A 16,580-nucleotide genomic window follows, 5' to 3' on the forward strand; every position below is an offset into this window, starting at 1 on the left:
ATATGGTAACCTTCATGGGATATTTTAACGGCACCATTGTCATGTTTGGGCTTAACAATGCTCCACACTCGAAGGCTGCCTTGAGAATAATGTTTATTAAATGGTCAACAGTAACAAAGATTTGAAAATCATCTATGTAACACTACACACATCACATTAACCATTAGTTACTCGCACCTAATTTCTGTTATAAAGGTTGTTAATTAACACTGCATAAAGGGCCCCAAGAGAAGAACAGATCACCAATGAACAGCATAGGATCTGCTGAAGATTGTTTGAACACCTGTTGACTGAACTTGATTATTGAGTGAACACAGAGAAAACAACTGAAGATGCAAGTTAAATTGTGACTTGTATTTACAAGCACCTACTGTTGATAAGTTGTAATACAAAGTAAAAGACTTTAAAGCAAAGCAGAACCTCGAGTGGAATTTGATTCTAATGTTGATTATTTTCTAGGGTGTAATAAATGACTGTTTATAATGCCCTGATTTATGAATGAACCCTTTGGAAAAAAGACCATCAAGTTAATTATAAACTTTCCCCAATTTTAAAATGTCAAACCATTTTGCACTTCTCAGCTCTGCAACCTCTTAACATCTGGGAAGAACAAGGGCAGCAAGGTCAAGGATACGCCTTCCAAAGCTCACATTAATTTAAACTTATACCACCAATCGTTCATTCATGTTGGGTCAAAAACATGGAATTCTTGCTTAATACCTTGCAGCACGATGAGCACAGAAGCTACAGCTCAAGGGAAAGCTCCACTGTTCCTACCTACATCTGGAAACAAGAATTAAAAGTATGCATGATGTCAGTAGTCAGCATCTTTCACAGCGATTACTAACCTGCATTTGAAACCGAATTTGGTATATCTCTGCTTCATGTGCCGATTCCATTTGTGTCTGGACATCATTGAACAGATCCTGCTGTTCCTGTGTCAATTCTGCCCTCTGTTGCTCCACTTCCTCTTTATGTTTAGTAATCAGCGTACTCATCTCTCTATCATGCTCCCTTTCGTGAACCTGTCAGTGAGATTAACAAATTTCCATTCACAATACTGTGCAAATGTAATATTCTTTTTTTCAGTTTTTAAAATTTAGAGTACCCAATTATTTTTTCCAATTGGGGCAATTTAGCATGGCCAATCCACCTATCCTGCACATCTTTTGGGTTGTGGGGGTGAAACCCCCGCAGACACGGGGAGAATGTGCAAACTCCTCACGGACAGTGACCCAGGGCCGGGATTCGAACCCGGGTCCTCAGTGCCGTAGGCAGCAATGCTAACCACTGTGCCACTGTGCTGCTTTCAACGGTGATATTCTGCTGCAAAAAACATATTCCAGTATTGGAGCTTTTCTAGTATCCTAGTCAACATTTATTAACAACCACCAGAACACTTTAACTGGATTATTCATCTCATTGCTAGTCGTTGAACATTAATCTGTAAAAATCGCCTACCGTATCTGCCTACAAAACAAAAGTAATAATATTTCAAAAGCAATTCATTGGTTGTTAAAGTCTTGGAATATATGGAGGATAAAAATTGCTAGATCTCAGTTCAGGACAGAATGAATATTGTTGTGCAATTTTCTGTGCTTACAAAAAAATAGATCTTAACTAACTTCAGTGGGACTTCAGAGCTGTTTTCCATAAGCCACATTTCAGAGAGGCTGCATTGATACTGTCTTTACAGCCATCTAGCAATTGAACTATTATCCCTACCTGGATATTGGAAATAATTGAAGTTGGACCAAACATAACGGGATCAAAATGAATCCAATCCTCTGCTAACGGATAAATGTTTTCCCTTAAACATAATTTATTTTCCCTCATTGTTGAGCTACTGTTATTCACAGTACAGAATGCACAGGGCTTTTATCGGTTCCAGGCAGCAACAGAAGAGTAAGATTTTCTTAATTGAGAAAGTATCCCATTGCATTGCTTAGGTTTCATTCACAAAGTAATGGACTATATTAACCATGAGGTGGTTTTCTAAGTTACATGATGAAATCCCATCAGAACTGCTGCAGTTATTTACTGCTACATTGGCTGGAGGAAGTAACATGTGTATTTTATCTAGGTTTCAAACATTCATAGAATCCCCTGGAGTGCAGAAGGAGGCCGTTCAGCCCATCAAGTTTGCACTGACCCTCCGAAGCATCACACTACCTCGGTCACTCCACCACCCTATCCCCGTACATTGATCATGGCCAATTCACCTAAACTGTAACAACTTTGAATTGTGGGAAGAATCCAGAGCACCCGAAGGAAACCCACGGTGACTGTCAAGTTTACCTTTCCTATTGGACAGTCAGATTTTATTTATTTACTTGGAGCTGCACGTCCAATTTGCTCTTTTAGTTATTTTTAGGTTCTATTTTTCCATAGCAGTAATCAAACAATCGGTGTTCTTTCTTATGTTCTGCTGAGTTTTCAATGATGCATTATGTGCAAGTCCTCCCTAAGAACACATTGTGTGAGAGAGTATGGATTAGAACTTTTTTTCTACCCCACAGTCGATCTCATTTTGCTTTGATAAACTGACATTCACACAAAATAATCATCAAGGAGATTCACTCCCAGCTGAGTTCTTTCAAAATTCTTAAAGACATAGATAAAAGCAAAATACTGCAGGTGCAGGAAACTGAAACAAAATCAGAGAATGCGCGACAAACTCAGCAGGTCTGGCAGTATCTGTAGGGAGAGGAAATGAAATTAATGCTTGAAGTCTGCATGATTTCTTCAGAGATTAAGAGAGTGAGAAATGTATTGGATTATATACTGTATAAGAGGGGGTGGAACATTGTTGTTCAGTGATAAGTGGGAGCTAGGAAAGATTGCAACAAAGGAGTAGCAAAACTTAAGAGCAAGTGATAGATAGCCCAGGTGGGAGAAGGGAGGGATGGCTTTTGCATTGGGGCGAACAATGTTCGTGATATATTAAAAGAAGGTCAAGATAGAGCAGAAGTCTTAAAGGTTTAGCTTCAGCATCTGACACTTATGAACAACATCCAAAAATGATAAGTTAAAAAAGTGAGGATGATGCTGGGTTACAAGAAAGATCCACTTAATTATAATTCTCAGTTTCCATTTTATTTTTATTTATTTTTTTATTTTTTGGAAATTTAGAGTACCCAATTCATTTTTTCCAATTAAGGAGCAATTTAGCGTGGCCAATCCACCTAGCCTGCACATCTTTGGGTTGTGGGGTTGAAACCCACACAAACACGGGGAGAATGTGCAAACTCCACATGGACAGTGACCCAGAGCCAGGATCGAACCTGGGACCTCGGCACCGTGAGGCAACAGGGCTAACCCCCTGCGCCACTGGTTTCCATTTTAGACTAAAATGTAGAGTCTACATCAAACAAAAATCACAGCGACTACAAAATGTACAGAAAGTAAATTGAATTCCCTTTTGATGTCCGATTAATACCATTAATCATGAGCTGACTGCAACAGTACTTGCCCGTTTAATTAATCCAATTTGGTTTCTTTTTTCATCCTCCTGTTTCTGTTGCAAGTCAAGTGCCTTCTTCATTTCAACATTCAAGTCGTCTAACTGAAAAGACACAAAGTCACAGTGCAACATTAGGTACATGTCTAAAGAAAAGCACTATGAATTAGTCAACCAACATTTTACAATTCTTTTCACACCTCCCTTAATGCCAAAATATTTTTGTTTCCAATATCTTCAAAAGATAAATTACTGTATTACAACCTTTAGGATTCAATTATAATAGCATCTATATTAAGCTACAGGGGAAGAAAGTCAAATCTGACAGTTCCATTAAATGACAGGAAACTGAGCAAATGCATAGAAGGCCTTTTTTCATGAGAAAAACCACAGGACTTTGCTGTGGACCTTTGTCTCTGGAACAAAACAAAGGCACTTTCCATGAAACGGAACAATTTGCAAGAAAACATAAATAGGTCTTCAAGATCCTGGCCTTTCAAAATTAATTGGCCAAAGATCACCTTAGAAAGTTTGTATCAGATCAGGATGCAAGTATTAAGTATGGTAGTATAGTAGTTAGGTTTCTGAACTAATAACCCAGGCGCCCAGACTAATGTCCAGATACATGAGATCTCATCCCACCATGGTAACCAAGGAATTTAAATCCAGTCCCATAAGAATATAAGAGTCGGAGTTGGCCATTTTTACCCTTGGAGCCTCCTCTGCTATTCAACAAGATTATGACTGATCTACCACAACCTTCCCACATTGTTCCTTTGTAACCAAAAAACTATCAAAGTCTGTCTTGAATATAGTCAATGACTGAGCATCCACAACTCTCCAGGGTAGAGAATTCAAATACTTACAACCCTCGAATGAAGAAATTGCTCAGCTCCGCCCTAAATCATCAACCCCTTATTCTGAGGTTTATGATCCAGTGTTCTAGATTCCCCAGTCAGGAAAAACATTTTTTCAGCAGCCAACTTGTCAAGCCCCTTCCGAATTTCATATTTCAATTAATTACCTCTGATTGTTCTAAACTCTACGCATTACAAGGCCTAGTCTATCCAATCTCGCTTGATAGGACAATCTCGTCATCTAAGGAACCAGTCTAGTGAACCTTCACTGAACACTCCCTTTGGGAAAAATATGTCCTTCCTAAAGTAAGGAACCAAAACTTCACAGTAATCCACTGTGGCCTCACCAATGCCCTATATAAGGATAGTAAGATTTATTTACTCATATACTGCAGTCCATTTATAATAAAAGGTTAATATACAATTTGCCTTCCTAATTGCTTGCTGTCCCTACATGTTAACACTCCAATTTCTGTGCAGTGACACCCATGGCCCCCTGAATACATGCATACATTCCCCAGAACTCACACCATTCAAAAACAATTGATATATACTTTTCGTACCAAAATAGATGAGTGCAGAATTCACATTGTATTCCTTCTGCAACTTCTTGCCCACCCTTTTTTACAGTCTGTGTCCCCCTCAACACTTTCCCACCTACTTTTTGTATTGTCAGCAAAACTTTGTACATTATTAATAATAATCTTTATTGTCACAAGTAGGTTTACATTAACACTGCAATGAAGTTACTGTGAAAAGCCCCGAGTCACCACATTCTGGCGCCTGTTCGGATACACAGGGAGAATTCAGAATGTCCAAACTACCTAACTGCACGTCTTTCGGGACTTGTGGGAGGAAACCGGACGGCACCTGGAGGAAATCCACTAAGACACAGTGAGAACATGCAGACTCTGCACAGACAGTGACCCAAGCGGGAATCGAAGCTGGGATCCTGGAGCTGTGAAGCAACAGTGCTAGTCACTGTGCTACCATGCTGCCCATGGTCCCCTTATTTAAGTCGTTGATATAGATTGTAAAAAGCCGAGGCCTAAGTACTAGTTACAGCACCCCAACCTGAAAATATCATACTTATTCCTATTCTGTTTTCTGCCCGTTAACTATTCTGTCTATTCTACCATAAAAGCAAATTACTGCGGATGCTGGAATCTGAAACGAAAGAGAAAATGCCGGAAAATCTCAGCAAGTCTGGCAGCATCTATAGGGAGAGAAAAGAGCTAAGTTTCGAGTCCGATGACTTTGACAAAGAGTCATCGGACTCAAAACCTTAGCTCTTTTCTCTCCCTACAGATGCTGCCAGACTTGCTGAGATTTTCCAGCATTTTCTCTTTCCTGTCTATTCTATCCATGTTAATATATTATCCCCAATATCAATCCTAATTTTGTCTAATAATCTTTCATGTTACACCTTATTAAATTATATTTAAAAATTCAAATATACTACATCCACTAGCGCCACCAAATCCATCTTACAAGTTACATCCTGATCGCTTATTGTCACAAGTAGGCTTCAAATGAAGTTACTGTGAAAAGCTCCTATTCGCCACATTTCAGTGCCTGTTCGGGGAGGCTGGTACGGGAAATGAACCCGCGCTGCTTGGCCTGCTTTTAAAAGCCAGCTATTTAGCCCTGCGCTAAACCAGCCCCTGGTTTGCAAATTAAGTATTAAATTAATCTGAATAAAAAACTAGCATTATTAATGAAGACTGTTAAACTGTATTGCTGTACCCACCTGGTTCACAAATATATTTTAGGAGAGGAAATCTGCCATTCTTATCTGGCGTGGCTTACATGTGACTCCAGCAACATGGTTCACTCAAATGTCTCTGAAATCGCGTAACAAGTCAATTGCATTGAACTGATATGCAAGAGTCAAATAATAAAACCAGGCGGGCTTCCTGGTATCCTTCTAGGCACTGGGCACAACAAAATCAGCCCTGATAATCCTACAAAGTCCTCCTTATTCACATCTGGGGACTTGTGCCGAGGTCTGGCCCACAGATGAATCAAGCAATAACCTGACAGTCATATTCACTGAATCGATACTTCCAGCCAAAACTCCAGGCCCCTGCGTCACCATTGTGGGCTAGCCTACAAAGTTTGTGTGATAGTAGTATAGTTGCGAAGGTTCGACTCTGGGAGCCCTCAAAATTGATTGAGAACCCCATAAAGGCTCAAGGTGTCAGGTCAAACATGGCCAAAGAAGCATTCATCCAGTAACCATCTATCAACTTCCTTTAGCTGATGAATCAGTACTCCTCCATACTAATCACTTGGAAGAAGCTCTGACAGTAGGAAAGGAGCAATCATGGCAGGAACTATGTCCATTATCAAGACTGGCTCGATACTGACCAAAAAATCCACGTTCTGAAACCACAGAGAAAATGCTGGAAAATCTCAGTATGTAGGGAGAGAAAAGAGCTAATGTTTTAAATCCAGATGATCCTTTGTCAAAGCTAAAAGACAGGGAAAGTGGGAAATATTGATACTGTGGCAGGAGAATGAAAGACGAGTTATAGCCACAGGGTCCCCATGGTCGGCTCATGAAGAAAGTAAGGAGGTGTGGGATAGAGGGAAATTTGGTCAATTGGATAAGTAACTGGCTATCACATAGAAGACAGAGGGTGGTGGTGGATGGAAAATTTTCAGACTGGAGACCAGTTACCAGCGATGTACCACAGGGATCAGTGCTGGGTCCTCTGCTATTTGTGATTTTTATCAATGACTTGGAGGAGGGGGCTGAAGGATGGGTCAGTAAATTTGCTGATGACACCAAGATTGGCGGAGTAGTGGAAGATGTGGAGGGCTGTTGTAGGCTGCAAAGAGACATTGATAGGATGCAGAGCTGGGCTGAAAAATGGCAGATGGAGTTTAACCCTGATAAGTGCAAGGTGATTCATTCTGGTAGGAAAAATTTGAATGCAGATTACAGGGTCAACGGCAGGGTTCTGAGGAATGTGGAGGAACAGAGATCTTGGGGTTCATGTCCACAGATCTCTGAAGGTTGCCACTCAAGTGGACAGAGCTGTGAAGAAGGTCTATAGTGTGTTAGCGTTTATTTACAGGGGGCTTGAATTTAAGAGCCATGGGGTTATGCTGCAACTGTACATGACCATGGTGAGACCACATTTGGAGTATTGTGTGCAGTTCTGGTCACCTCATTATAGGAAGGATGTGGAAGCATTGGAAAGGGTGCAAAGGAGATTCATCCAGGATGCTGCCTGGTTTGGAGGATAGGTCTTATGAGGAAAGGTTGAGGAAGCTAGGGCTTTTGTCTTTGGAGCGGAGGAGGATGAGAGGCGACTTAATAGAGGTTTACAAGATGATGAGGGGGATAGATAGAGTGGACGTTCAGAGACTATTTCCTCAGGTGATGTAGGTGTTACAAGGGGGCATAACTATAAGGTTCAGGGTGGGAGATATAGGAGGGATGTCCGAGGTAGGTTCTTTACTCAGAGAGTGGTTAGGGTGTGGAATGGACTGCCTGCTGTGATAGTGGAGCTTTAGGAACTTTCAAGCGGTTATTGGATAGGCACATGGTGCACACCAGAATGACAGGGAGTGTGATAGCATGAACTTGGTTTCGGACAAGGCTCGGCACAACATCAAGGGCCGAAGGGCCTGTTCTGTGCTGTACTGTTGTATGTTAAACCCAGAGAAATGGGGTGCTGATAGCCACAAAAACCAAGGGGAAAGAGTGCTAATGGCAGTCCCCAGAGAGAACAAAAGGTGTGAAAGGCCAAACAGCAGAGAAATATCAGAGGGTAAACTGTGACAGATGTAGATGTGGGAGATGGGAAAGGGGGAAGCAAAGGGGAGAAAGAGTAAGGAAAGGTAAATGGGCGGGGTGTAAATATAAATATAGAAAGACAAGAAAGAAAGAAATGGTAAAAGACAGTTAAGGTGAAATGGGATGAAAACAAATGGGTCGAGGTGGGGTAGAGGTAATCATCTGAAGTTTTTGAATTTGATGTTGAGACCGGAAGGCTGTAGCATGCCTAACCGGAAGATGAGATGTTGTTCCTCCAGTTTGTGTTGAGCTTCACTGGAACATTGCAGCAGGCCAAAGACAGACATGTGGACTTGGGAGCAGGGTCTTTTGTTAAAATGGCAAGCAACGGGAAGGTCAGGGTCCTGAATGTGCACAGACCAAAGGTGCTCAGCAAAGTGATCACCCAGTCTGCGTTCGGTCTCTCTGATATAGAAGAGACCACATTGTCAGCAGTGAATACAATAAACCAGATTGGAAGAGATGCAAGTGAAACAATGCTGGAGTGTTTTGGGCTGTTAAGCATGGAAGCGGTAAAGGGTCAGGTGTTACACCTTCTGCGATTGCATGGGAAGGTGCCATAGGTGATGGAAGAGGAGTTGGGCATGGTGGAGGAGTGGACTAGATTATCTTGGAAAGTACGGTCTTTGCGGAATACTGGCAGAGGGAGTGAAGGGAAAATGTGGTTGGTGGTGGCATCACACTGGAGTTGGCGAAAATGAAATGAAAATGAAATTAAAATCACTTACTGTCACGAGTAGGCTTCAATGAAGTTGCTGTGAAAAGCCCCTAGTCACCACATTCCGGCGCCTGTCCGGGGAGGCTGGTACGGGAATCGAACCGTGCTGCTGGCCTGCTTGGTCTGCTTTAAAAGCCAGAGCTTTAGCCCAGTGAGCTAAACCAGCCCCTATGGCAGAGGATATATGGGGGCTGGTGGGGTGAAATGTGAGAACGAGGGGGACTCTATCCTTGTTCTGGGAAGGGGGCGAGGATAGTGGCACGGGAGATGGACCGCACACTGTTGAGGGCCTTGTCAACAACTGTAGGTGGGAAATCACGGTTGAGGAAGAAGGAACACATTTTCGAAGCGCCATTTTGGAAAGTGGCATCATCGGAACAAATGCGACAGAGGCGAAGGAGCTGAGAGAAAGAGATGGAGTCCTTATAGGGTGTAGGGTGCGAAGAGCTGTAGTCCAGATAGCTGTGGAAGTCAGTGGGTTTGTAGTGTATTATGTCCCTCAAGCCATCTCCTGAAGTACACAACTGCGACTGCAGAACCAAAAACGAGGAAACGGCCTGACAAATGGTTACCAGGCTGTTTCAGAGGGCAGTTAAAAAGTCAACCGCATTGACTTGAGTCTGGTGTCACAGAGGTCAGACCAGATTAGGTTGGCAAAGTTGCTTTCCAGAAAAGGACAAATGAAACAGCTAGATTTTTACAACAATTGGGTAATTTCATCATCATAATTACTTATACTGGGGCGGCACAGTGGCTATCATAATTACTTATACTGCGGCGGCACAGTGGCATAGTGGTTAGCACTGCTGCCTCACAGCGCAAGGTCCCAGGTTCGATCCCGGCCCACTGTCCGTGTAGAGTCTCCACAGTCTCCCAGTGTCTGCGTGGGTCTCATCCCCACAATCCAAAGATGAGCAGGGCAGGTGATTAGAATTAGAACATTACAGCGCAGTACAGGCCCTTCGACCCTCGAAGTTGCGCCGACCTGTGAAACCACTCTAAAGCCCATCTGCACTATTCCATTATCATCCAGATGTTTATCCAATGACCATTTAAATGCCCTTAATGTTGGTGAGTCCACTACTGTTGCAGGCAGGGCATTCCACTCCCCTACTACACCGAGTAAAGAACCTACCTCTAACATCTGCCCTATATCAATCTCCCCTCAATTTAATTGGCCACCCTTCACTGGAAAAATAAATTGGGAATCTAAATTTATTTTTTAAAATAATTACTTGTACTAGCTTTTTTTAATTCCAGATTAATTTATTAAATTTAAATTTCCAGCTGCTGTGGTGAGATTTAAACTAATGCCTCCAGATCATTAGTTTGGCAAGTGGATGACTAGTTCAGCAACATTACAACGATGCTGCCAGACCAATGCTCAGCAAGTGGATGACTAGTTCAGCAACATTATAACGATACTGCCAGACCAATGCTCTGGTAATACCAGTGTTAATTTGTACAGCAAAGCACCTGGATCAAAATAAGATCTTGAATGGGTGACATGTCAGTAGACATAGTGGTTTCAGCACATTCCCTGTGTTTGGAGCCAGTACCTAAAGAAATCCAGCAGCATAAATTTGATGCTAGTTTGGGCATCAAATTATTCAGGCACTCTTAAATAACATCCAGCAGTGTGAAGTGCTTGGATGCGAATCTTAAACCTCATAGTAATCCAGAAGTTGATTCTAGGATCAGAGCTTCTGAGAAGCAGAGTGCTTCTGAGAGTTTGCTGCATAAATCAGAAATGGAATTCCAACAATTGGTGGTGGAGTCAAAATTGACCTCGGGCTCTAAATTCAGGCAAAAGGCTAGTATGCTTGAGGAAACAAATAACGGGGATCGATGCAGCAATGTGATGAATTGGTAGATATACAGCTGCCTCACGGCGCTGAGGTCCCAGGTTCGATTCCAGCCCTGGGTCACTGTCCATGTGGAGTTTGTACATTCTCCCCGTGTCTGCGTGGGTTTCACCCCCTACAACCCAAAAATGTGCAGAGTAGGTGGATTGGCCACACTAAATTGCCCCTTAATTGGAAAAAATAATTGGGTAATCTAAATTTAAAAAAAAAGAATTGGTAGATATATTGTATCATATGTATCTGGTGCGGTAATGGTTTTAAAAGCCTAGGTTAGGGTGTGCATATATCTGCTGCAGTAATATTTTTTTAAAATTCTGTTCAAAAGAAAGCCACTGTGGCTGTGGATGTTTACAAGGCGAGGAGGACAGGCTTAATGGGTTTTGTTATGATTTCTGTGGATTTCCTGGGGAGTCGATAATTAGAGACATTGTGGATTTGAGTGGAATGGGGATAATGTAATTAATGGAGGAGCCAGGTATGGGTCAGTCAGTTTTGAGTTTTAGTTTAATCTTTTGGAAGCTGTGAGCAGTTTCTGCAGGAAGCTATCAGAGATTTTTCATAAATCTGACAAGCTCCCTCTCTCTCTCGCTCCCCAAGCAGTCTCTCACAAAAATTAAGTGCACAACAGGCAACCAGGGGTTTGCTAACTTTATTTAAAAGTGGCTTTTGACATGTGATGGGTTTTGCCTGATTGGAGATAAAGAAGGTATCAGTTAAAAGTTAAAGTGGTTCCTTTTATTGTTAACCATGTTTAAATGGTTAATGTAAGCTATATTTTTACAATGTTAAGGTAATTTAATACAGTGTTAATAATGTCTGTTTTTATATATCAGTTCCCAGTTTTTGCATGGAATCACTCTTGGAGCGAAGCATCCTCTCAGTTTAACAAAGTTTTAAAAAATATTAAGGTTCCTGTCCGGTACCCTAGCAAATGTTGGGGTCTGGTGTGGGAAAGCAATACTTACATGTCACAAATGTAATCAAATTCAAGCAAAGTCAGGGTCATATGAAGAAACTTGGAGCAACAAAAGAAAATAATTACTCAGATTACTGTAGTCCCAACATACAACATTTTCTCATTGAATGGGAGTGCAGGATTAAATGCATTGCATGTTTTGCACATTGAGCATAATTTACACTATACCATCCTATTGTCTTTGTTATGCACCATCCCAAGACAAACTCAATGAGAAAGAATCTAAATTCATTTTTGGCCATCAAATATTTGTCATATGTTACAGCAAAACCACAATTACCTCCTTCTGATGTTGCATTTTCAAATTCATCACATCAGAACGGTACAGCTCTTCCACTTTGCTCTGTTCTGCTTCGTAATGGCTGGTCACTTCTACCCGAGCTTGTTGCACAGCACAGCGGAGCCTCTCTTCCTGTTGCTGCAGGATAGTTTGAAACTTATCATTGTGAATTTTTTCTAGTTCCTGTTGTTTTTCTCGGAGGTTGTTTACCTCCAGCTTCAGAGCGGAATGTTCCTGAAGCTGTTGAGCTTTTTGCTCTTCCATGACTGCTTCCAGCTTCTGCAGTTCAGTAACCTTTCCTTTCAACTCACTGTCCAAGGCTAGAATCTTAGACTGCATTGTGCAGTCTAGATCTTGGAGTCTATGTATAAAATCTGTATTGTCTTTCCTCAAGCAATTATTTTCTGCTTTTATTTTATTAAGTACTTCTTCAATCCCAGAAAGATCCTGAGCATTTGACAATACTTTACTTTCAAGCTTGATTTTCTCTTCAGTTAGTCGATTCACACATTCTTCACTTCCTCTCAACACTGACCTAAGTTCTTCTAGCTCTTTGCGCAAAGATGAATCCTGCATGGTTTTCTGCCCCAGGACTTCAGATATTGTTTGACTTTTCACTTTCTGGGCCTCAAGCTGAACCTGCAGCTGATCCCTTTGGCTCTGCAATGCAGCGAGCTGACGGCCAAACAAGGCTTGAACTTCACTGGTGACCGAATCTGCAGCCAACTTTTGTTCTTGAACCCCTTTAACTAACTGTTCCTGTTCTCGTAGCTGTGTCAGCAACAACTGCTTCTCCTCCTTCAGATCTTGCACCATCCCCTTTAATATATCTATGTCGATTTCTTTGTCTTTTTTCACATTATCCTTTGCAATAACCAGAGTGGAAGCCAAGCTTATCTGTTCAGGTTGTATCTCCAGGGCATTTCCTTTGCTCTCAAGAACCAGCCCCTTTGTTTGCTCTTCACAACGTAACCGTTCAGTACTTTCTTTTTCCAATTGTAATCGCAGGTTAGATAGCTCCTGTGTGACAGCTTTCCACTTCTGGACAGCTTCCTGTGTTTGGCTGGCTGAATTCTTTGCTTCCGTGTTCAAGATCTCCAACTCTAGCTCTCTTTGCTGCAGCTGCTTTGTTAGCTCTGCACACTGCACACTCAAAATGGCCTTTCCTTGATCCATTGCTTCCAAGTTCTCATTGATATCTTTTTGGTGTACTTCACTCCGCAAGTTCATTTTCAGACATTTCAATTCCATTCCAAGTGCTTCAGTTTTTAGATTGTGTTGTATTTCAAGGTCTTCCCTAAGTTTGGACAATTCTTCTTCATGACTGAACAGCATTTTGGTTTTTAGCTGTTCAAGCTCTACTTCCTGAGATTCAGCCAGTCGGCTCAGCACTTCATCCTTCTCCCTCTCCATCATCTCCAATTTGATACGGTAGTTTGTGATTTCATGCTCGTGTCGGAGTCTCATTTCCTTACTGACTTCTTTCTCCTGGGCCAAAAATGCATTGAGCTCCTGAATTTCATGATTCAAGTGTTCTTTTTCAGATTTGTACAACTTTGTCTGTTCTTCCAGATCCTGAACCAAATGTCTATATTTCTCCTGTTCCTGTTGAGACACGATCATCTTTTCTAACTTTTGGTGAAGTATCTCTTGCTCAAGACTGGACTCTTGAAGCTTCTTATTGAGATCAATTATCATTCCATTTAAAATTTGTACTTGTTCACAAGGACCAGAATCGTTTTGAACTTGACTTTGCAAAAAGTCAACTTCACCATTTGAAGCAATTTCCTTCTTTGTTTGTTCACCCAGCTCCTGCCTTACTTGGGCAGGCTCTTGACTGTGAATTGCCCCGAGATCAGCCCTCAGCTGTTCCACATACCATGGAACATCCTTTTGACCGAACTGGTCCTGCATGTTTTCTACATCATCCTTTTGTTCTCCAATTTCTTCCAGAGCCTGCTGCCCACTTTGTTCTATGGCACATTCAAAATTACCATTTGGTGTTGCAATTTCTTGGTTCCTGAGTGAGAGCGAGTGCTGTAACTGTGATACGGTAGTATTTTTATGGTCTAATGTTTCTTTTAATTCTTTAATGGTTTCGTCCTTTTCTTCTATCCACTGATTTAATTGTAGCATGGTATGTTCTGTAATTTTCTGTTGTTCAACTATCTGAGTAAGACAACTGTCTTTGTCTCTTGCATTCTTCAAAAAAAAAAAGAAAAATTCTTGGCGAACTATTGGAAAACATTTAAAACAAAATCTGTCTAATTTGTACCTATTTTATAAATATATCCTGTGAACACTGCCCTACTAAATCCAACTCCGCTGGGGGACTACAAGCGATTTAGCTTGACATCAGGGAAATGCTAGAATCTCTTATTGTGAAGTCTTAACAATGCACTTCAAAATGTGCGTTGGGCTTCATGTTCCTTTTTTCGATTAAGTGGGCAGCACGGTAGCATAGTGGTTAGCATCAATGCTTCACAGCTCCAGGGTCCCAGGTTCGGTTCCCGGCTGGGTCACTGTCTGTGCGGAGTCTGCACGTCCTCCCCGTGTGTGCGTGGGTTTCCTCCGGGAGCTCCGGTTTCCTCCCACAGTCCAAAGATGTGCGGGTTAGGTGGATTGGCCACGATAAATTGCCCGTAGTGTTCTAATAAGTAAGGTTAAGGGGAGGGGGGGTTGTTGGGTTACGGGTATAGGGTGGATACGTGAGTTTGAGTGGGGTGATCATTGCTCGGCACAACATCGAGGGCCGAAGGGCCTGTTCTGTGCTGTACTGTTCTATGTTCTAAATTCTAAAAATCCAAGTATTATCAGACAGGCGCAATATGGTTTTATGAAACTGAAACCACATTTGACAAATGTGGTTGTAACTAGTAGGGGAGACAACAGAAACCAATAGATGTAGTTTACTTGGATTTCCAAAAGTGATTCGATAAGGTGCCACAGAAAAGATAAGGGCTCATAGGGTTGGATATAATATGTTAGCATGGATAGAGCTTGTTTAACAGACATGAAGCACAGAGTAGAATAAACGGGGCTTTCTCAAAGTCGCAAGAAGCAATGCCAGGGCTTACAAACCATATTAATGTTTTAGGCTCAGGGACAAGAGGTCACGTATGAAAATGTGCTGACAATACAAAGCTAGAATGGGAGTGTAAGCTGCAAGGGCGACTGAAAGAGGCTGCAAAAGAGATATAGCCAGGTTAACAGTGGGCAAAAAGGTGGCAGACTAAGTAGAATTTGAGAACCTTTGTTAGTAAGCAACGAAAATCAGAATATTTTTAAAAGAATTGAAACATCAAAATATTGATGTTCAGAGAGTGCTCATACACAGAGATTTAGCATGCTGGTACAGTGAGCAATTGGAAAGGCAAATGGCACGTACATCTTTATTGCAATGGGATTTGAGTACAAGAATAAGGACGTCTTACTACAATTGTATAGAGCTTTGGTGAGAGCACACCTAAAACATGGTTCAGTTGTGGTTCCATAATCTAAGGAAACATAAAAATATAGAAAATAGGAGGCTGCCATTCGGCACTTCAAGTCTGCTCTGCCATTCATTTTGGTCATGGCTGATCATACAACTCAATTGCCTAATCCCGCCTTCCCCCCCCATATCCTTTTTTCCCAATTTGCCCCAAGCGCTATACCTGGAACAATCCACACTGGAGTTTAAAAGAACGAGAGCTAATCTCACAGAAACATGCAATATTCTGAAAGGACTTCATTTTCCAAGATACAGGTTTTACTGCCTGGCTGGGGAACTCTAGAACACAGGGTCACAGTCTCAGGAGTAGAGACTGATAATTTAGGGCTGAAATACAGAGATATTTCTCCATTCAAGAGGGTTGCAAAGTTTTGGAATTCTCTACTCCAAACGATTGCAGATACAACATTGTTGAATATATTTGAGACAGTTGGACAGATTTTGGGTTTCCCTACGTTACACCCCCAAGGTCACAGGGTATGGACAATCAGTTCCCTGTGTCCTCAGCTGAGTATGAACTTCCCTGATAATGGGGCAGGGCTCCCCTTACCAAAGGGAGCCTGCATAGTATAAAAACCTCAGCCTAAATGAAGGTCAAGGCAGGAGAATAGAGAAGTACGCATGTCATTAAACTCAGTTTGAGCTTTCATTTTCAAGACTGAGTTTGCTGCGGGCAGGATTGGCCCAAGGTGGATACGTTCAGGCATATGACTTTGCCCCAGTTTGGGAGTCGGAGAACCCTTCGGGGAGTGGAATAGAGCAGTATGTATGTCATTAAACCCAGTTTTTGTATTCTATCAACCGCTTCCTCCCTCTGGGAATCAGGAGATGTCGGGAGTGGACAGCAATGTAGATTTAAGGCTAATATTCGGTCATGATTGTATTGGACCTGCTTAATCTTTACTCATAAGGCAACCCTTTCATCCTCCGAAACAGCCTAGTCAACCTTTTCTGAACTGCTTCCAATGCTAGTATATCCCTCCTCAAGTAGGACCAAAATTCCACATGGTAATCTATGTGTGGTATCATCAACACTTGGAAATAGTTTTTGAACCTTAAGCAGTTATCCATACTCTTTTTTTAATAATATGAAAACCAGTGTGTATGTTGTACTCCTAGTGCC

The 16,580-nt window shown here is 41.7% G+C and overlaps 1 protein-coding gene across 5 annotated transcripts in view; it reads right to left on the reverse strand.

The window, feature by feature from the left end:
- Nucleotides 1-16,580, reverse strand: part of pcnt (pericentrin) — a 352,612-nt gene that overhangs the window by 262,777 nt on the left and 73,255 nt on the right. For 4 of the 5 annotated variants that reach the window (XM_038786588.1, XM_038786581.1, XM_038786572.1 and 1 more), the window contains 3 exons: nt 11,965-14,166; nt 3,473-3,565; nt 849-1,025 (listed from right to left, as the gene is read on the reverse strand). In XM_038786588.1, the coding sequence (XP_038642516.1) occupies nt 849-1,025; nt 3,473-3,565; nt 11,965-14,166 (2,472 nt within the window). The remainder of the gene's footprint in view (nt 1-848; nt 1,026-3,472; nt 3,566-11,964; nt 14,167-16,580) is intronic. The other variant, XM_038786597.1, reaches the window with a different exon arrangement.

This window comes from Scyliorhinus canicula, chromosome 2, assembly GCF_902713615.1.
Source record: "Scyliorhinus canicula chromosome 2, sScyCan1.1, whole genome shotgun sequence".
NCBI lineage: Eukaryota > Metazoa > Chordata > Chondrichthyes > Carcharhiniformes > Scyliorhinidae > Scyliorhinus > Scyliorhinus canicula.